General features: G+C 49.0%; 1 protein-coding gene across 1 annotated transcript in view; it reads right to left on the bottom strand.

Moving 5' to 3' along the window:
• Positions 1–21973, bottom strand: part of RCOR1 (REST corepressor 1) — an 80932-nt gene that overhangs the window by 34331 nt on the left and 24628 nt on the right. Inside the window, exon 3 of the mRNA XM_084521770.1 lies at positions 6862–6945. Coding sequence (XP_084377896.1) covers positions 6862–6945 — 84 coding nt within the window. The remainder of the gene's footprint in view (positions 1–6861; positions 6946–21973) is intronic.

Raw genomic sequence — 21973 nt, 5'->3', positions numbered from 1 at the left:
AAGAGGAACAAACAGGTGGCAGGAGAGAACAAGGCACATGAAGAAACTGGTGACTGCCACCCCCCCACACACAGCACAGCAGCAAAAATTCCTCCAGGATTACGCAGCTACCTTAGATCAGACGCCCTTTTCCTGGATACTCTCCAACATGTTCCTCTTTCTTTGGGGGTTTTGGGGGAATTTTGGCTTTTATTTTTTTTATTTTTGTTTGATAAAGTCCTCCGTACCTTGGGTGAAACGCATTGCAAACACACACACACACGCTAGTCCTTTTGAACTGAATTGCTTTCCTGGCTCAGACACAAACCCCTGCTGTGAAAGGGTTAAAGCCTCAGCTTTCATTTAAACATGCATCCCGGATCCAGAAATATCAACCTGCAGTAATAATGATGAAAGAGCTGCTCTGAGATTTCCACACGGCATTGCAACAGCAACGAGCACAGCAGCTGACAAACAAAGGGGAACTGCAGCGAAGTTTGAGGCAACTCAGCCATTTCTGGGATACACCCAGAGCCTTTGAAGCCTATCTTTTTTGTTTGTTTGTTTTTTTTTTTTTGCTGTTGGTAATATCCACACTTTAAGCATCAAAAGTTGCCTCAGCTAGAATGAAATACTGCCTACCTTCGTATTTGAGCATTTTTTTTAAGTGCAGCAACTGCAGCTTCTGGTGGAAGTGGCCATGACTGTATTATTTCTGTAGCTACACTCGAGCAGAATCCTAAATTAAACACCAGTTATCTCATTTCTGGATTCACGGAGTTGTATTCTTCAGCTATGGCATTTGCATCCAAGCTTCACAGCTGCCAGGTTCGCTGCATAATATGAAATTTGGATTAGGGATAAACATAAACCCAATTCTGCTCTTCCATTAATCCTTTTTGCTGTCACTGGGACAGCCAAGCTCATATTTCTAGGGAAGGAAATGAAGGAGCACATACAAATAGAAGGATCAGAAGTGGTTTTTGCCTTTTTCTTTGCCTTTTTATTTTTTTTGTGGGGCGTTGTTTGTGGGGTTTTTGTGTTGGTTGTTTTGTTTCCTTTCTGTCTTCCCTGGAAGCAAGAAAAGGTGAGCGTCGAGCTGCAGGCAAGAATTACAACCCCTGAAGTCCACCCCTCAGAGACCTGGAAGCTTTGGATCTACCTGGCAGCTATTTTTAAGGCTAACATTTTTCTTATTCTCAAAAGAAGGATTAAAAAAAAAAAAAAACCCTCAGACACAAACAAGAAGAAAAACCCCAAATGAAAAAAAAGCACAATGCACACACTCCATCTTCCAAAACCTCCCACTGCACCCAGCCAGCCCCAAATAGAAAAGCCTGAGCTAGGCTGGGAGTTCAGCAGGACTTTGCTGGCTGCTGGCAAAGCCCGAGCTGCTCCCACTCTCCCACCCCAGAGCCGAGGGGGCTGCGCTCTCAGTGCCAACCCAGCCTTCCGTGGGGTCGCCTTATAAACCAGAGCACTGGGCTGTAACCCTTCAGGCAGGGGGGACTGGAGGGAAGGGGGAAAATCATTAAACCCACAGTTCCAGCCATTTCAAAGCCCTCGCTCGCAGTGTTTGGAGAGGAGGGACAAAGCTTTGCTGCTGCTGAACACACGTGGGACTCCATCCTCCTCCCGGCTGCTGCAGGGCTGGCTCCTGGGTACCTGTGAAGCACGAATCCCTTCCACTTCCAATGCACCCTGTTAAACAGAGGCTTCGTTTTTCAAGAGGGAATTTTTAAGATCGCTTTTCCCTGTCTCGTCTCTCCCATCTGTGGTTTTCCACTCACATTCACTTATTGTGAGCGCGCCCCGTGCCCCAAGGAAATGAGGAAAATGAGACCTGATGATGGCAGCTAACGGAGCCGTGTGTCCACGCTGAATTCACAGGCCAAAATAAGTGAGCTGAGGGGGAAAGGATACGTGGAAGCAGAAGCCCTTCTTAGAGCTGTTTGGCTCAGCTACCCACTGCAAACAAACCCAACGCAGAGCGTGTGGAACCTTTTCAAAGACACACTCAGCACCTTGATAAGACAAATACTTCCCTGTCCTCTATTCTGTCGTTTTAGGTTAGAAAAACCAGATTAAGGTGATTTTCAAGCTCGTGTCACATCCTCTTAAAAGAGAGAGGGAAGAATAACCACAGCTTGTTCTACGCACAGATTAACCCTCAAACCACAGCTCGAGACAGCCTCCAGTCGCTCAGCAGCAGCCAGCCCTCCGAAATCTGGGATCCACCTCCTTGTGGCACCTGAGGATGGTTACCAAAACTCTCACCCACGAGGCAGCGGCGGGCAGGCTAACAACCAGCACTCGCTCACAGCCTCTGGCAGGACCCAGGCTTTGAGCTCCCAGAGGCCAACTCGGAGCTCGCAGGGCTGGGGCACCGCTGCTGAGCAGGGACACGTCCCTCCCCTTGCCAAAACGCACCCCACAGGGTTAACATCCCCAGTAACCATGGCAACCTGCACTTCTTCCTCCATCAGAGCCTCAGCTGGCACTGCTGCCTTCCCGGGATCGGGTTTTGCAGCATGTTTAAGGCCCCCCCAACCCATTTTGTCCCCAGCCAGAGGTTTGGCTGAGCGCATGGTGAGGGTGCTGGAGCACCTGCTGCTCAGCGTGACCAGCGTGCCTTCATCCCCAGGAGCCTCGGGCACATCCACCACCCTGCCCGGGGAACAGGGGGCTGCCTGCGGTCTCCCCAGGCACACCAAAGCAGGCACAGGGTGAGGCAGGAGCAGTCCCGCAGGCAGGGTAAGAAAGGGAGGGCTGGGGAGTGCCTGAAGCTGGAGCACTGATCTGTCAGCAGGTCAAGCAGAAGAGCAGGGGACCCAGCTGGCAGCCCTGAGCTGCCCTCCCAGGGCTGCTGGGGACAGGGCCGCCTCTTCAGCACCACCCAGAAGCTGCAAGTCCACCGGGGACACCCACCAAAACATCCCGATAATGGTCAGGAACCAAACCTCACATCCAGGGCACGTGTGTGCTGTCAGGAAGAGAGCAGACAAGTGACTTTCAAAACAGAGCTTATCGCAAGCTAAACAAAGCAGCTTTCTCCTCTCGTCGTTCACCTTTGAACTACAGATGCATAAAAGCCCTCATCACATCCTATTCTCCCGCCTGCTTTCCACCCCTTCCTCCTGGGCAGCTGCAGCGTGCCAGCACTTGCTTATTTCCAAACCAACCCAGTGCCATCGTTATGGTTCCACCCGTTGGAGCTCTTGGCACGGCGACAGACACACTGCTGCGGTATAAATAGCTTCGTGCTGGCCCAGCTCGCTCCCGTGCAGGATCTCCGCAGCACCCTTACAATGCATTTTTCACTCCCTGCCTCTCCTTCCCCACCTCCCACATGCCAGGCAAAGAGAAGGCTGCCCGTCTCCCACCGAGCTGCTCCTGACCCCCTCTGGGGACTGTTATGACCCCTGAAAGTGGAGCCTGACGGCAGATAAGGACCAGGCTGGCAGCATTCAGCTTCGGTATCAATACGGGGCAGGGCAGTAAGCGGTTTGTACAAGATTAATGGTTAACGAGGCACAGGATAAGAAAGTGAGCAGTAAGCCAACATACTTCTGTTTGGTTTTGTGTGTTGTGTTGTTTTTTTTTCTTCTTTTTAAATCTTCTCTGCCGTATCCATTATTTCATGGCATCCAGGCAATCAGTTCCTCCAAGGTTCCACAGAACTGCTCTGCTCGTGGGACCTACCAGCTCCGAGCCATCACTGACGTGTGCTGCAGCAACTTCCATCTTCACACGGAGCCCCAGGAACACAGCAACGTCCCAGGACTCTTACCACAAGAGCAGGATGGATGAAATCCTAGCTAGGATTCACAGCATTTACAAACCAAGGGGCTACACCAACCTTCTGGAGACCCCAACTCCTTCCATTCCTGCCTCATACGGCCGATGATTTCCCCCTCCAAGGATAACACATATCACAAAAACCCATGGTTTAAAAAGGCATCAAGAAATAGGGAATCCTTCACTTCCCTGGATAACTTCCAATAGTCAATCAAAAAAGTTAAAAAACACACTCAGGAATTTTATTTCAGTCTCTGTGGACTTCTCTTGCAGCCCTTTATTTACATTATATACATCTTTTACTATGTCAAAATTCCCCTTAGAGAAAATTCAACAGTCCCCTTTCAGTCTCTACTCGGTAAACTGAACAGATGGAGTTTGCTTCGCCTTCAGTTCTCCAAACATTTCAGTAGCTCCCATTCTCCATTCTTTTCTCAGATTTTCCACTAAAGCCGCTATTCTGAAGCCTTTTTCCTGAATGCTGCAGGACTGAGGCAGCAAACCACTCCAGTTACCACCTCATTTTTTACCCCCACATCATCCTTTGGGGCCAAGCATGATGCTGGGAAGCCCTTGCCAAATTACCTGCCCACTGTGCCCCTAGAATTGCACTCCAAGCTAGTTCTTTCCAGACATCAGTCTTGATAAAGAAGGTAAGACCAGAGCTTTCAGCGCAGAGACTTGTAACTCTGCAGTCGGGTCATTAAGAACCCACTGCATTGGCATCAGTTCAAGCTAGGAAACAGACCCAAAGCGCTCTGTAAGCCAGACAAACTCTGTAAGGCAGTGTTTGCTTTATTTATCATCTTGTCAATCTACGGCTTACCCTCAGTTTCTCTCCACAGCAACCCCGTATCAACTCCGGATCGCTGATGGCAGCGTGGATCATCAGCCCTATTAGGCGTTCTCACAGACCCCATTTAATTAGGATTCACCATCAGCAAATGCCAAGACTGGGAAGTGAACACCAGAACAGCTGAAGAGACTTTCTGTCCCCAATGCTCCTTGTTCATAAACCACGATACAGATTAGGGAACTCTGCATGCCATACAACAAATGCTCTACAGACTTTGCAGAGCACTGCACTGCTTTGTTCTTCATAGCTCATTTTTGGCTAACACCAGGCAGAGCTAGGAATAACTGATACTTCCTTCAGTATTGTCAGCTCAAACTGAGCTGAGACAAAGCAATGCCCACTCTTACCTTGTTCTTCTTCTCTCCCTCCCTGCAGAGCTGCCCTCTCCCCACCTGCTGGAGAGTTCCTACCACCCCCAGCCCCCTCAGCCACCTCTCCCAATGATCCTTGGCTGCTTGCTGCTACCAGATGCTGTTTGACAACCACATCCCCACAGCCAGCTAGGTGCCTGGGAGACCTTGGTATGTCACGTATTGCACAAGAGGATCATACTGCTTCACCCCCAAACACCGTATGAAATATTCATTCATTTTTTTCTGTATCTTTTTGGAAGGTAAAATCACTGATGTGCCTACGCTGTTGCTAAAATTTTAATCAAGTCTTATGAGCAATTTTTTCTTGCCCTCGCATTCACAAGTTTTCCCCAACCTTTGTTGTGCCAGCAACAGTCAACTGCTATGTAGTTTTTAAATCAGTCATACTATGTTTTTCATTTCTTAGGTTCATGACATCTTAACAGATATCATATCCTTTTTACTCTGTAATATACTTGCATATTTTGTGCCAGTTACCATGATATCGAGTTGACGATTTTACTCAGTTCCACAAATCCTTTCTTTTCTTCCTCCATTCTCTCCTCTGTCTCCAAGAAACCCACATCCTATCAGACAAAAACTAAATGCTCCAAAGCACAGCTGAGGTTCAGAAGACTCTCAGACCTGAGAGGCAGCTACAGGAATCCTGTGTCACAGATGACCCATGCAGCCTTGCCTCCTGGTGGAGGCATCAGTTTCTTACTCTTACACGCCTTCACAGGTTTCTGGCTGTAGATAACTGTCAAATATCTCTCTCTCCTCATCAGTCTTACTTAGTTCAGCATGCAATAGCCAGCAGAGAGCAGACAAGACACCACTGGTGAGGGAGAAGGCAAACATGATCCTTGCAAAGCCCTTTTTATCTGGGGATCATAGTACTATTATCCTTTTATAACTTAAGGGGCAACTTCCTCAGTGGACCAAATGCCCCAGGGCAGATCCCAGCCACTTCTTGACAGAGCCAGTTTATGCAGCCTCTGCTGCCTTAATTAGCAGAGGCCTCACAATGGTGCAGTGATGCATCTCAGCCCTTGGGCCTAAGGAAAAGCCATCTATCAGCTTAATACTGCCACCACAAACATCTGCAGAGGACAAGCATGTAAGGTTCTTATTCCTGGTCCCAGCTTCAGAAAGAAAAAAAAAAGATTCAAGCATAAAATCAAAAATAAGCTCTTTCAGCTGCCTTCCCTAAAAACGTTTAGCTTTAGTAACTGCCTCCAAGCAGCAGCCCTTTAATCAAGGAGTCCCACTTATTCACAAGGACAACTGTAGCTAGACAAACCTTTCAAAAGCTAGTTCTGCCATCTGGCAACAGCACTGAGACTTGTTCCCAAATACACACACAGAGCTGGTAATTGCCCTCACGTGGAATTCCAAGGCACTGCAATTGTTCTGGCATTTAAACCTCCACGAGCTCCAGATGTGAATTTCATTTGTGGCTTTATCAGAAAAAGGTACTACAAATTGCCATAGATTTCTGCCACCCCGTAATTCTAAAACACTTTTCATTTTGCTCTCAGCAGTTATTTCTGTCATCTTCTGTGGCACCAGCAAACAAGATCATGTAGGCCTGAGAGTAAGTATCTTAAAGAATTCATGCCAAGGAAAAAAGTGTCACATTTCCCCTGCTTTCCCTGCTTCCTTGTATTTGCTACACTGAACAACTGCCTGAGGGGAACAAAGTTCTTTTGGAGGGCTGCTTTGTAGGCTTTTCTTCTTTTCCAAAGCTCAAATTAATTTCAAAGCATAATAAAAAGGTCACAGACGTAACCTCTCTACTGAAAGTGGCACCTTCACATTCTGTAAGTGATACACTTAAGAGAAATGGAGAAAGAAGAATTTGAAGAGACTTACGTTTTGCTTCAGAGAGATTCTGATTAGGCGACCAGACCAGCATGCCGAGGTTCTCTCTCTCCTGACTTCGTCTTGCAAGTTTGGCTTAAGAGAAAGCAGATACAATCCAAGTTATAGAGAAAGTCGTTTCAGATGCAAAATGTATACAAAAGTAACTTATCACACATCTGCAGCTTTTAATCAAGCTACGAAACCCTTCTGTAGAGTCAAAGCCCTATCTTCTCATTCAGACCTGAGGCTTTTCCTTGTGTTTTTTTTTCAAGGCATCACCCCCTGCATAACATGGCAGATACCGCACACTCACTCTTTCATGCAGCGCACTAAGAAGCATATGTTAGATCTAAATTAAAAGTTAATTAATGTTTCTCTTCCAGCATACTTGATTATTTTTCTTCCAGCCACTGTTAAATGAAAAAGGGAGGAGCCAGGCTCAGGCGGCAGGCTCTGAGCCCTTAGTATCATGAGACATTACTGTGCACTTAGATTAACACACTTCAGGGTAGGCACACGGATGAAGCTACAGTTTCAGATTTCACTTCCTTGAGCCTTCTCCCCCATCCATCCCAACAGCCCTGCTGTGTCTCCATCCCCCACGTATCTGCACACCCACCGGGGGAACACTGGGTGTCCCAGAGCAGAATGAGGCCCTCTGCTCAGCCCATTCAGAGCAGCTTTTGTGCATCACACCCACGCTCCTGAAAACACGTCCGTTTTTAGCCACCTTAACACTTGTTGAGCTTGAGAGCACTGAAAGTCTGAAGTGAAGAACCACAGCTGCACGTACTTTGAAGAGGAACCTCAAGGTAAAGGTTAAGTTTCAACAACAAGTTCTCGTGAATCTGCTGTTCCTGGGTGATGAGCAGTCAGAAGAGGAGGAGGAGGAGAGAAAGAAACTTGCCCTGTTGAGTCAGCACGCCCAGCCAGCTCAACCACCCGCCCTGGCCAAGAGCAACTTGTAGGTCTTGTTATGAACGGCTGCGTGCAGTACTACTTCCACTACAGAACTTCACAACGCTCAAGTTTTATGCAACGTTTCAACACGACGCTATTTTCTCTGTGCTGCACGATGAGACACAGCCACCATTTCACGATGCACTGAAAAACACCACAACAGGAGAGAGACGTTCTGCATCCTCTGATGGAAGACACGGTGCCAGGACCCTCCTCTCTCGGGGCACGGGTATGAAATCAGGACATTATCTGCTCCTCCATCTCTGCTGTGGCAGAAACAGAAGCCTGCCAGCACCCAGCCTTCTGACCAGATCAGAAAGTTCGATAATTACAATACTATGAGCAGTCAGATCTAGTGTTAAAAACAGTAATCAAACTGCTCAGCTAATACCATTTAGGGATAAGTGACAAAGATACTTTAACAAGTTTAAAGTAATAATACGTATATATAGCAAAAATAGCATGCACAAAAAACAGGCCAATAACATATTTACACAATTAAAATTTTACTTTCAAATACCCAGAGTCTACCTTATTTCTCAAGCCTTGCCAGAAAACAAACTTATTTTCACTACTGATTTCTTAGAATTAATATCCAAACATCACGATCATCTTTTAAAAAAAGGAAAAGGCTGTGTAGAAGGGTAGCAACTGCACACCCAAGGTATTTTGTGCACTGTGCACGATCATCGCTTTCTACACTAGGCAGAAAACCAAGAGTGAGAAAAGACGAGATGGGGGGAGGAGACCGGGGCTATATATAGAACAGAAAAGGTGTCTGAATTTGTAACTACATTTCTTGAACTTTACAAAAAAAATTTCATACTTCTGGGATTAAATTTTACTTTTGCCCCATACCAAGTGTAAGTTAGAAATGCAAAGGAAGAGGCAGCTTTAAGCCTCTTTATCAAATTTCACTCCTCACTCTCCCCACAGCAGTCTGTCCTGCTATTTAGTTCAGTGCAGGGTCTGAAATAGATAGAAAGAAGGCTCTCTGCTCACTTGGCATTACACTGAAAAGCACTTCCACTTCCAAATCCCAGAGAAATGCTCAAAGGTGGAAATCATCAGGCAGGCCTCCAAGAAGCTAAACCCTGCCAACCCAAACCCCACACCCCTCCCCACAACTGTAACCCATCCCCAGTTAGGAGCCTGGCACCCAAACTCTGCCAGCAAGCCTTCACACCACGGTAACCCATCATCCTGGCTCACTAAACCGGCCAAAACGCCTAATCCAGGAGAAGGGAAAGGGTCTCCCCCAGTGCAGCAGGCTGTGCCTGCTCCCTGAGGCGCCTGGAGGCCGCCACACACGGCGTAGAGCCCAGCCGTCCCCTCAGCAGGCTGGGCCCTGAGGGGAAGGTAACACAAAGAGGCCACCATGGCCATCCCCAAAGCCTGGGAGGTGGCAACCAGGGCAAGGTGGTATTGAGGGACTTTGTGGCATCAAGGTGGCCGGTGAAACACGTTCCTTGCCCTCCTTTGCCAGGGGACTGCTTTGCGTTAGGGGCTGCCCATGTCCAACCCTTCCCTCTGGCCAGGATAAATCTCTCACTGGGCCTCACTTGAGCAGGAACTCCCTGCAAATCATTGAACATTGAGTCCAACATGGGGCGTTGTGCTGTCTGCAGGATCCCCTCCTGCCCCAGTACCACAGCCCCGCTTCTTCCCCTCACCTCCCACCAGCCTCAGCAGCACCCCGAGTCCACAGACGTCCCTCAGCAGAGCCCAGTGTGAGGCACACCAGGGTTAGGTTAAAACTCTGCAAAGGACAGGCACACCTACAAAGGCCAACATCAGATGACATGGAAGGCAAACACCCCAGAGGCTAGGACTCCCTTCCTAGCACCACATATGACTTAGCCCCATATCATCCCCTCTATCAGCCCTCAAAGCCTACAGACCCTCGCTCCCCATCCCCAGCAGGAGAGGCAGACCCAGCACCTATCCCTCCTAACAGCCCAGTGCTGACCCCCAAAATACAAGCAGCACCAGGACTCTTACTACATGACATAGCAAGGAAGAGTTTAAAAGCAAGTGGAAATGGTTATTTCTGAGCAAGAACCATCAGGAGAGAGGATAGGGCATGGCACAGCTCTTGCAGAGCAGTTCTTGCAGCCCTTTTCTGCATCTAAGCACAGCACAAGGCCCACCAACATGGGGGAATTCCTTCCCCCACCCCCTGCTTCCACGCAAAGGTTAACAGGGTGAATTCAAACACTCCACACTTCAGTGACAAAGCTAAAAAGCTACGTTAATTTAATCCATTATGTATTTTACATTAAAATAGTCACTTAAGGAGGGCAAGGGTTACTCTTTTTAGGGTAACATCAATTCAGGATCAATGGGGTTTACTCATTTAAGCAAGTGCAGTTAAACCAGTGCAGCCTGTGTTTAAAGAAGCTGTATATTGGCAGAAAGATCATCTGACATTTCAGTTAATCCTGCACTTTCATGTACACTACCCAGTAGGTATTTGTAGAGTCTCTGCCACAGCCATTAGCTCCCTATCACAGATGATACAGGAGCAAACAGTTCCAAATCTTGTCCCCACTGCAGGCTCTCCTGTTTGTCCCAAAGTCACGGCTCAGAGGAATCACGGATCCTTCCTCCTGTCCTTCATCCCAGTGCCAAAACCCACAGGGGATTCAAGTTCCCATTGCCTTCACCCAAGCAGAGATGGGCAGCCCTCCTGACCAGGTACAGTACCATGGCTCTTTTCCAGAGCTGCCCCCAGAACATGCTCCTACCCCATTTCCTTAGCCACACAGACACCATGTGTGATGAACCATAAACTGAACCAGAAGAGGGGGTTGACCCAGGTTAAAACTCACTAAGAAAAAACACAAGATGGAGGTTTCAACCAGCAGCAGCTGACTCTAAGAGGCATTGGGGTGATTTAAAACAAAGTATCTTGCTCCTGAGTCTTTAAAGCATCTCTCTACCCTGCTGTGAAGGCTACTACAAGGGACAGCCTCACTCCCAAGCATGTATGCACAATTTTCACTTGCACACAGAAAGGTGTCAGTCCTGCTCTCCCACCACCACACAAGTTTAAAGCCTCAGAAGTAAATCCAGCTTAAGGTCAGCCCACACCTGAGCAATCCCAGCTCGTACACAAGGCAGAGAACAAAGAGGAAAGTGAAAGTCAAGAGACTCAAAAAACCCTCTTACAATCCTCCCTTCCTCCCTAGAGCCACGTTCTGCTGCATTCACTCCAAGCCAGAGAGCAGAGGTTTGGCCCTGCCAGGACCCTCAGCAGAAGCAGGATAGAAGTGATGCGCATAAGTTCCTTGCAAGGAACTTCTTAAATGCACCGAGACCCAACACCCTTGCAAGTCCCCCGCTATCATTTTACCTGCAAGGTCAGGACCTCCTCCTCATACTACAAAACACAGCCCCGAGCCAAAGTCAACAAGACCGTGTACTTCCATAGCAGAGGGACTGGGCCCCACGATCCCTGAGCAGCACCCACAGCCTGATGCGATACACGAGCACCTGGCATCTTTAGGGCTTCCTGCAGACAGCACGACTTTTTCTATGCAAACTTACGCTGCACCGGTGCTAGAGTCAGGACTGTATGAATAAGGTCAGTGCTGAATGTGCTGCGGAGTTTGTCATCATGAATACATTTGTGCTGACACGAAACCACAGGTCTTTGTTCAGGCTCTCTCCAGAGCACAGCGAGAGCAACGACGCGCGCGTGCCCTGCAGGCTGCGAGCCACCACGCTTGCGGAAAGGCTGCCAATGAAGCAGGACCAGGAGCAAGAAGCGCGCTTCTCGCCCAACCTCTGCCAGGGTGCTGGGGAAGCCAAGATGCCTGTTAGGAGAAGGAGGTGGACACATCGCCAGACAGAAGCTACCAAAGGCCATCGATACCACACAAAGCAGTGTCAGAGGCACTACGTCTCCTCCACAGGTCACAGAGCCTTCTTCATGGCTGACCCCTCCCTGTCTCAGTGAGCCATGGAGCAGCTGAAGTCAGGAGAGCAGGAAAGCTGTAAAAACACCGCTCCCTCATCCCACCTGCACCTCCGTTCGGGGAGGTGAACCAAGAGGCTCGGAGAAACTGAGTCAAAAGGCCAAAGGGTGAAAGTTTTACTTCACAGCTGGAGCCCATCTCACACCTCAGCGCTGCTGAAGGCGGAGGAGGGCCTGCTCAGCCGGCATCTCCCTGCTCTCCTGACACGCACTCCCCGCCTCCCCCCCACCTCCTGTTGACTCTGGCATTTGTCCACCCAAGCCAAGCACATTTCGCTAAAACTAACCTGGCAAAATAAAAAGCAAACAGCGTTTTCCCTGAGTTATTAAATCAAATCAGCTGGCTGCGAGACCAGACAAACAGCAGAGCGGGTGCGCAGGGAGCAGCAGGCTCACGTGGACAGGGCCTCTGCTGCCCCGCAGCTTCACCCCGCTGCTGCCAGCCAGAGCAGGGGAGCCTAATCCTAATAAAAAAAAAAAAAAAAAAAAGGTTCTCAACTAATTCCTAGTTTTATACTGCACACCCTAAGAGACGAGGAAGGGAAGGGGACAGGCAGGCGACCTCCATCCACCACGGCACTGCTCTACGCTGTCTGAAGGGCTGCGAGTGCAATTCCAGCATACAGGACAGGCAGGACACCTGGAGCTTCAGCTACCTCAAACCCACTGCTCTGGCCCAACATATCCCATTCTACTTTTCTTCTCCCTCATAGAGATGAAACATGCCAGAATAAACTCATGGGAGCCAAGGCCTCTGAAAGGACCGCCCATCACTGTCACCTACCTCTTGCTTCCGTGCAAGGCAGCGGTGCCAACTCCCACTTGAGTTTCTGCACTTGAGGGAGCTGCTCGTTCTCACAGCTCTGCCCAGGGATGCTGCTTGCTCCAGCTGCAGCTGTGAGCCGCTCAAGAGCATGCTACGCTTTGTTTCTGGCACCTACCCTGACCCCTCAGAGAGATCACCCCAGTCTCCTACAGATGCCAAGACACATTTTGCTCCCAGCTCCATCCTGCCCAAGTCAGGACGAAGCTCTGCCAGGAGGATTCCCAGCCTTCACCCTTCTCCGTAACCCTTTCAACAGCCTCAGGTGTGATTATTATTTATTTTTTTTGCTGCTGCTGTTTGCATAATGCATTTCAGAGCTACTGGAGCCCTCTGACTTTCGAAGAAGGCAAACAGACCAACACACCACCATGACAGCACTGCAACACGCAACACAAAGAGTGGGAATCTGACACTATTAAGTTCCTGCATTACTTAAAGCAGCAAATGCTAACCCAGAAAAGCACAGTCAGGGTCAGGTGTTCGATACAGATGCACACTGCTATATCTTCTTTGGAAGGCAAGCATGGACAAATCAACAAAGTTTCAAAAAGCACTTCCCATAGTACAAAAGGGAAATCTTCAGGTAATCTTTTGCAAGGCAGCAGGTAAGAAAAGGTTTCCAGACCTAAACAATGTGTTTCATTAGGAGTTATTAAAGTTTACACAACAGGCTGAAATCCCCAAGGTACAGGATGGCAGAATTCCCTCCTGCAAAGGCTATTGCGTTACTAATAGCACTTACTGAGCCCTCCCATAAATGGTACTAATTCACCTTTAAATCACATTTTGCAGGTTTAAAAGAAAAAAAAAAATAGACTAAGAAACACCCCTTACTTTTAATATGTAACCCTTTCCATTTTACATAAAACATGCATTGCGTAATCCATGGAGGTGAATAGATGTTTTAATTGTTTGGGTGAGAGCTGGAGCTGACATATAACGACTTAGCTGCTATAAATGCTGCTTAAAGCAGTTTTGGACCAGGTCTACACGTATTTACTTCTGATGAAGTGAGATTAAACAAGTACTTCTGTTCCCAATCCTGCATTTTCGGTATCAATGCAGACCTTATATTTATTGCATAGGGTAAAATCCCCTGCTTACAGTACCCACGGTGACTGTTAAAATAAGACAAGGGAGGCACCGGCTCCCATAACTTGAAGAACTCCTCACTGGCTCATTGATATTACTCAGGCTCATCGTCTAATTGTACATGCACAGCTGCAATACAACGAGGTACCTATGTGACACAGGAGAATTCAAACAAAATTAAGAATTAGAAGAAAAGCTTCTCTGCCATCCTCCCCTGCTGCTGGCACCAGGGTCTCAAGCAGCAGCTCATAGCGGTGGGGAGAGCCCTGCTGCCCATCTCCAGCTCCTTGGGCACGGGACTTCTCCCAGGTCAGCAGACAATGAATGCCTGCAGCCCCCTTGAGCCTGTGCTTTTTTCTGAGGATTGCCTAGATTTAGGAAGAATCGCAGAAATACCATCCTTGTACAGACAACAGCAACATTAAGTGTAGCAGAATATTTTAAACTGGAATCCTGCAACTTAAGGAATGTTTTTTAATTTAAAAGTTATGAATTAAGCAGTGCTTAGCTCTTCCTATACGTGACTACACCTGACTGACACTGTAATCTGTATGCAAATAAAGTTCTGAGGGCATTTCTGTATCCTCCTAAGGAAACAAAGGCTACTGCTTGGGTTTCCATACAGAGCAGCACTGGAAGCGCAGACCGAAGGGCCTTATTGCTTCAGAATAACTGTAGGTGCTGTGCTACAAAATACATGGTATCACACATTATGACAGTGTGAAAAATATTGCTTTAAAAATTACCCAGTTAAAGATTAATCATCCAGCAACGATTACAAAGGTCACTTTGCAGCGATAAAAATTATTGCCATTAGGAGAGCTGGAAGAGAAAAATGAAGAAAACAGGGATAGTAATACAGTTCCCCTTTTTTATAGTAATCAAGTTTAACCCATGCCAAGTCTGAACTGCACATCATCAGGTTTTACTTTTTTTTTTTTTTTTAAACTTTCTTAAAAACATATCTGATCCAAGATTCTTTTTAAGTTTAAGAGCCAGCAGTAAAGCAAACGCTGTGGCCTACATTTTGCCCACAGCCCAGGCCGGAGTGAACAATAAAGCCAGAACAGATGTTGAGGCCTCGCCTTGATTTTTTTTTTCCTGAATAATACAAGTCCACTCATTCTTTCCTGCAAGCAGGTGGCACCAATGTGCAGCTGTAGATGAAGCCTGAATAACTATACAAGCAGCCTTCCAACATATACTTCGAGTGTGTAAAATTATTTTTCTCTATGCATGCGATTCCAAGCCAGGCTTTGCCGGGAGTTCTGCGTGCACAAGGCCTGCAGCCCCTGCAGGAGCAGGAAACACATTAACATAGCATCTGAGCAGGAATCCACCCCCCCACGCTCCGCATTAAGAATCACACCTCTGCTAATCACAACAGGCTTTTGTCTAGACATGGCTGGGGTTTTGTACTGGAATGGGAAAGGGGGGAGCTTCTTTAAAGGCAGGCTTGAAGTATGAAATTACGTTTTCAAAAGGCTTGTTTTCTCCTCTTCTAGATTTGCAACATCCACTTTTTTTTCTCAAAAAGGAGGAGGGCTGGTGACTGTAGACTACAGCAACCCGGAGCACGCAGCCAAAAAAGAAACGCAGGCCTCCCGAGGCTCACCTGCCCCCTCACTATTCACCAGGAGCACCCATGCAGGACCTCCTCAGAGCCATTTCAGCGTTTGTCACAAGCAGGTAAATGCACACACGCTGTTAGTTCTGAGAGCCAAACCCCAGCCCGAGGGAGCCTGCTGCTGCTGCTGCTGCTTGCTGTTCGGTTTCCCCAAACGCTGACCCACCGAGAGATTGCCTTCCCTCCCTCCACAGTTGCCCTTCCACTTACATTCAGTGCCCAAGCCACGCAGGCAGACCCACGTGCATGCAGGCAAGATCTGAATATAGAAACACACACCACAAGAAATCTTTAAAAAAGGAACAATTACATGGCACGATTCCCTCAAGTGCCAGGTTTCAGGCTGCTGACCAGCAGCTAGGCGCTGCCAAATCCATCTGAAGCCAAACCGTTTTCTGATGAGGAAGCAAAAATAAGGCACACGTCTTCCTCTTTCCACCATAGGTAGTTCGTTCTGCTGCCTCCCCGTTCCTTGTCATCACCAACTCCTACACACAGCTCTGCACTCATGTGGCCTCCCATTCCCTTATGGAGCCGGTCCTCAGCTCTTCCTCGCCATTAAGTAGGGTCCTCTGCCACGTTCCCTCACCCCGGCAAGAAGAGCTGCTCGGGATTATTCACTGACAGCACTTAGGAATAACATATGAGAGCAGGACAAGCACAGAGACTTCCTGAGCCTGGCACTGTATCTGCATCACCGGATTTAATGGCCCTTCATGGGAGGAGGAAAAAAAAAGTCCATCAAATTGTCTAATCCTTTTTGAACCCATTTATAATTTTGGCATCTACAACATCCTGTGGCAGAGTGCTACAATTTAATTATATGTTTATTGTCTGAAGAAGAACAAAGAAAACCCATGCACACACTCCTTTCTCAGCTCTGAAGCTGCCACCCAGTCATTTCATTTGGTGGCCCCATTTCCTGGCTTATGAGAAACAGAGAGTAACTGTGCCCTGCTCACCTCCTCCATGTCTCGCACTGTTTTACAGACCCTCTGCCATGCTCCTCTTGGTCATCTGTTTTCCAGGCTAGACGGTCTGGGCTTTGCTGCCTCCCTCTTGCACAGAGAGGAGCAATTCCCGTACTTTATCTCGTTATCTTACAGCCCTGAGAAGCATGTATGCATGGGGGAGGGATGGATACGGGGCACAACCAGAACTGTACACAGTGTTCGAGAAGAGGGTACACCACAGGATTTATAAAACATGCCGTAATTAGGTTCTGTTTTGTTCTCAGATGCTTTCATAACAGCTTTTAACAATACACTTGCCTTTTCACTATTACCATCGAGCTGATGAAAAAACCACTATGACTCCCAAGATCTTTATCTGGAAATGCAACAGCTAATTTAGAGACCACTGCTGTACACATACAGTCAAGGGCTGTTCCTCCCTCTCCCCCTCACCCCAATATTTCTTAGCACATAACAAGTGTCACCTGTCACCTGTATTGCCGTGCTGTCAGTGGGCTGAACAGGTTGCCCGTTCTCCCCCCAAGCGAATATCCACAGCCCCCCAGCCACCCTCTCCTCCCTTTCACAGGCTGTCTTTACGTACCCACAAAAAGACAATCCAGTTGTTAATAGTAAAAATAAGTGAGAAAAGGAATGTGTCGTTTGAAATGGGGAATACACAAGTGCTGCTTTATTCAGTGAAAAGCTCACGGTGGCTCCTCTACAGCCACAGGACACCTCTGGCTTCCCAGGGCATCTTCCCCAACCCCAAAGACATGATGTGAAGAGCAAAAAGCCCACAGAGGTTTTGCAGACCTGGTGGTTCCCCCCCATCCCCCTCCCTGTCAGGGCAGGGACTCAGACCACAGACCCAAGCAATTCCTGCTCCCCAACCACCCTTCCCTACTCCCCAGCACCTTTTAGGGGATGAGAGGAAGGAAAAGAAATGGGGCAGAAGGGATTAGGGCTGTTGTCTCTGCTCAGAAGGGATGCTCTCACTATGCCTGCTTCAGAAAACCCTGAACCTCTCCTTAATCACAGAACAGGCCCAGTTACACCCCAATCGGGCAGCATTTTACTTGTCTTTCCCAAGCACTAAGGACCAGCTGGCCTGTTTCTATTACCCAGTGCTAACGCTTCACTACTGACTTTCTTGCAGATTACTTTTTGATGTTGTCAGCAACACCTCTTCCCTTCCCATCCATCCAAAGTTCAGCTACAACATCCTTTTGAGATAGTTTATGCTGATTAGTGAAAGTAACGAGTGCCTGGAAAGCAGTATTAGAAAATGCAGATTCTTGCTTAAAGTAATTTTTATTAACAGCCCAGCAGTTCAAGAAAACCAAAAAATCACAACGAGCTATGCTTCAAGGCTTATGGACTACGGCTGCTGGACAAAACGTGTTACTGCTTGGCCAGAGAGTACTGTGAAGGGCATGCAGGCAGGACACGCTGATGTTTCCACCTGGACAAAAATCCGCCCAAAAGGCCAAATTAGAGAGAAATTTCATTTTGCTGTACGCTAGCTGTGCCGAACCATTTTGCTCAGCAGACTGAGTCAGTCAGCAGCAGCTCAGCACAGCCAGCTCAAAGGCAGCAGGGATTTCTCACACCATCACGCTCTTGAAGCCGGGTCAGACCCCACCACGTCTGAAGGCAGCGAGCAGCCAGCCCACCGCGTTACAGCACGGAGCTTCCCAACCCCGCTGCGTGCAGGCAGCACAGCACCTCCAACTAACACAGCCAACTTCACCTGAAGCCGGCTTCAGACAGATTACGTGAGCAGCCCGGCTGGCAGGGGCAGAGATAGCAGCCTCTGAAAAGGAGGCACCAACTTGCTCTGATGATGCAGCCACCTCCAGGAGGAGACCCCTCTCCTCAGGCCGACGTGAGCCTAAGAGGCGCTGATGTATCAGATCCCACCCAGCCGTCTGAGTCACGCACCAGCGTGGCGTGCAACCGCAATCAACAGGCTGTGAGCATGCCTGGTTTAACCCACACAAATCCGACTTTTAAACATCTGTGACGGTCACATATCCTCCTCTCACCCCCTTCCATGCCGGTCTCCCAGCTCCTTATCCTCGCAGCACCCCTAGCAGGGCACGAGAGCTTTTATTGGCACAAAACGCCGCTGAGCGCCAGGCCCACAGGAGCCGAGCCAGGTTTCCCGGGCCCTGTGGTGGAGCCCCAGCTACGGGTCATCCTTCCTCATCATCCCGCTCTCAGAAATGCTGAAATCAAATAGGAGCCCATAAATAACACATTTAATATTTCAAATCCAATTTTAAAAACCTCGATCTGCTTCCAGTTCTCCTCGGAGATGACTGCTGTATTCATTAGCTCGCGAGCTCCCCAAGGCACAGACAGTCCCTCTCCTGCCACCTGCTCACCGTGCTGGGCGCTCTAAGGAGAGCCTTAACACCCAAAAACAAAGTCAGATTTAACGTGCCCTTCAGATGTAGGCAGCTCCCGAGAGCTATCGGATCGCATTTTTCCTACATATTTCACAAGTGAGTCGATCTTTTCCCCCGTTTTTGCCAAGCTCGGGGAAGTAGTAAGCACTATATTTAAAATGCAGCTAGCAATCATGACAGATCGTGTAATTTTGTTCCTAGCGTTCAACTTTTAGTAAAAAGACTATCCAGCACAAGCTTCCTGGCTCCTCTCCTCCTCCCCCCCGCCTTCAAAAGGCTCTCAGAGCTAGAAGATTGCCTCGTGTCCGCATGAATAACTTCAGAGCACGAAGCGGGCTGAGCACCTAACTCATCACTGCTCCTCCGCGGCAAGCAGCGCCCTGTGCCGTGTCCAGCCCCTGCTCCCACCTCACTCTGAACACACACGACCCCAAAAAGTGCCTGGCAGCAGCGAGACGAACCCCGGAGAGCCAGCACCAGGCAGCGGCAGGAACACCAGGAGCAAAGAAGTTGGGATTTTCCTGAGCTGCCTCCACTGGGGGATTAGGAGCGCTCCTTGTGCAGCGCCAGCATTTGCATGCCGCAGCACATTCGGAAAGAAATCAATTAGGACATGAGCAGGAAGGTGAGCGCAGAGAGGCCTGTAACCCTCAGCACGCGGCTTTCTGCCCGGCTCAGGCTGGGCAGATGAGGAGAAACCAGCCAGGTGCCAGCCTGGCAGATTAGGAGGGAGCCAAGACCCCGCTGGAAAGAGAAACTGGGGGGTTGGTGGGGAGCCAAGGGCCCGACCTGGTCCGGTGGCTCAGCTCACACAGCACTTGCCAGCCCTGCAGCACGGCCCTCCCTCGCTCCCACAGACACCCAGCCACAAAATTAACGTAATTTTACTGTGTTCAGGGCCATTACTCTTTCCAATCTGAGGCCCGAAATCCTATTCAGCACTTAAATGCCTCTTTAGTGAGGCTGAAAATTCTTCAGCTTTCTCCGATTTAAAAAAAAATAAAAATCCCTTTCGGATTTAATTCATGCTCAGGGCAAAACAAGCCCTCTCCTTCCTCCCCAAACCTATCATCTCAGGCAAAGCAGCCAGAGCGTCCCCGCCGCTGCGAGAGCCTGGAGTCTCGTTTCCTTTCCCACAAATTATATAATGGAAAAACGCAGTGGCCAGCCCCCAGCAGCTGCCTGACAGGAGTCCAGCTGTGCCTCCTCAGACATCAATTAGGCTGCCCCGCACCATCCCGGACAGATTCACAACGTTACTGCTGAGCTGTCCCCCCGCTCCTCCATCCGACGCTGCCACCCTGACGGCTCCGGAGCACTTTCTCCACGCTGTCACCTCCTCGGCAGCAGTGACCCGTGCAGCCTCTCTTGTTCTGCCACCGGGCCACTTCAGCTCCAAACTTCAGCTCTCGCAGCTTATAGGAAAGGGCTTAATGGGGTGTCACACATGTCTATGTGGAGGGGGGAGGAAAAAAAATAAAGGAAAAAAGAGCAGCGACAAGAAGAGGGCAGCAAGGGAAACAAAACACACAGGGACATAAAGAGGACAGGGAGCCCCAGGGGAGGGACAGTATTTAGAAGAGCTGAGTTATTAGAGACTGAGAAGCTAAACCGTGCTAAGGTTGCTGGGGCCTTCAAAGGAGAGGAAAAAAAAAAAAAAAAAAAAAGAAATCTGTGCAGAGCTCCCTGGAGAACAGAACAGCCTCACGGGTGTAGATGTGGGCTGGAGCAGAGAAAAGCTGAGACACCCTGGCACCAGAGAGGCAAGCAGGCTGTCGAAGAACACAAGGAAAGGCAGGGCAGGGATCTGCACCATTTACCCGCAGAGAGGGGCTCTGCCCAGCATCGAGACCCTTGCACCTTCATCGAGACCCTTGCACCTTCCTCACCAGAAGAGCTGCGCCGTCTCCATTTCTGTCCTGGCCTGCACCTCCTCTGGAACACCCCCAGCACAAAGCTTTGCGTTTATGGAAAGATCACCTTCCCTGACAGCTGGGTTTTCATAGGCAGCTACTTCGAGAGGAGTTTGTAGTTTGTCCTTTAAGGCAAGAGGACGGGGACCGTGACACCGGGACCAACCATCACCAATCTTAGCACTGAGAGCTGCTCTGCGACCAGGAGCTGTAGGCATTGCTGCAGCAGATTCCACCCTACCTATTATTGGAGAGTCTTGCCAGAGTCCTCGTCTGCTCTGTGCCACCGCTCAAATACAAATTTAAGTATCTGCTACAAGCTCAGTTATAGCTATGCTGAACAGAAAGAATGAGTGGCAAAATAATTCAGGGCAAGCTGACTCCATAGGCTTCTCTTTACTCCTCCTAAACTCAGGAAATCCCTCAGTCTCACCTCCCCCCATCCCCTGAAAAGTCCAGTTCTCTACTGATAAAACTATTTGCAGTCAGGTATTTGTGATGCTGGCAGAGAGTCTTGGTACATTTCTGTTCATTAACACCTAGCCTGAACCCACAACAAACGAGGAAGAGTCCACAGCCTGTAAAAGATGCCAAATTCCAATATAAATTGGAACATAAAGGGCAACAGCAACATGCCTGATGAGCCCCAGGAACTCTGTGATGTTCATTTCTTCAAGGCCAGCTATTATCACAGGTACAGCACCGTGAGCAGGATGGCAAACCACGCCAGATCAACTCACAGGGCCTCCAGCCACAGCCCTAACGTTAGCCTTAAACCTGGAGCCAGTACTTGCACAGTACTTCAGACTGCCAAGCTCCCGGCTTTTGTGGCCTTACTTTTTTCCCCATGTCCCCACAGAGAAAGGAAAATGAAAGTTTCTTACAAAAAGCTTTAGGGGTCCACTTTCTGATAGCGATGTCCCACACCCATTAGCAGCCGTCCCATTGCACCTGATGCTGTGCTGAACCAGAACCATCAATTTACATGCAAGAGAGTTCAGATGCCTGCTGCCTGCAGAGTTTGGTCTTCACTTGCAAATGGGGTCCCCTCCAAGAGTCTCAGTTCCTCCCCACACCTCTGTAAGGGGCAGCAATTCAGCCACCAGTACAATAAACAGGTTCATCAGAGACATCAGCCCAACAGCAGTTCAAGGATGAGGCCCAGAGCCCCAGCATGTCCCCCCCCTTCAATTTTAGCACCTCCAAGAGCCACAGCATGGCTGAGGTTGGCAGGGACCACTGGAGGCCACCTGGTCCAACCCCTGTTCAAGGGCTACCCAGAGCAGGCTGCCCAGGATCCAGGCAGTTTTTGGGGATCTCCAAGGGCCCACAACCTCTCTGGGCAACCTGTGCCAGC

The sequence above is a fragment of the Aythya ferina genome, assembly GCF_964211825.1.
Source record: "Aythya ferina genome assembly, chromosome: 5".
NCBI lineage: Eukaryota > Metazoa > Chordata > Aves > Anseriformes > Anatidae > Aythya > Aythya ferina.
The sequence above is the reverse complement of the archived record's forward strand: the minus strand, read 5'-3'. Positions and strand labels throughout refer to the sequence as shown.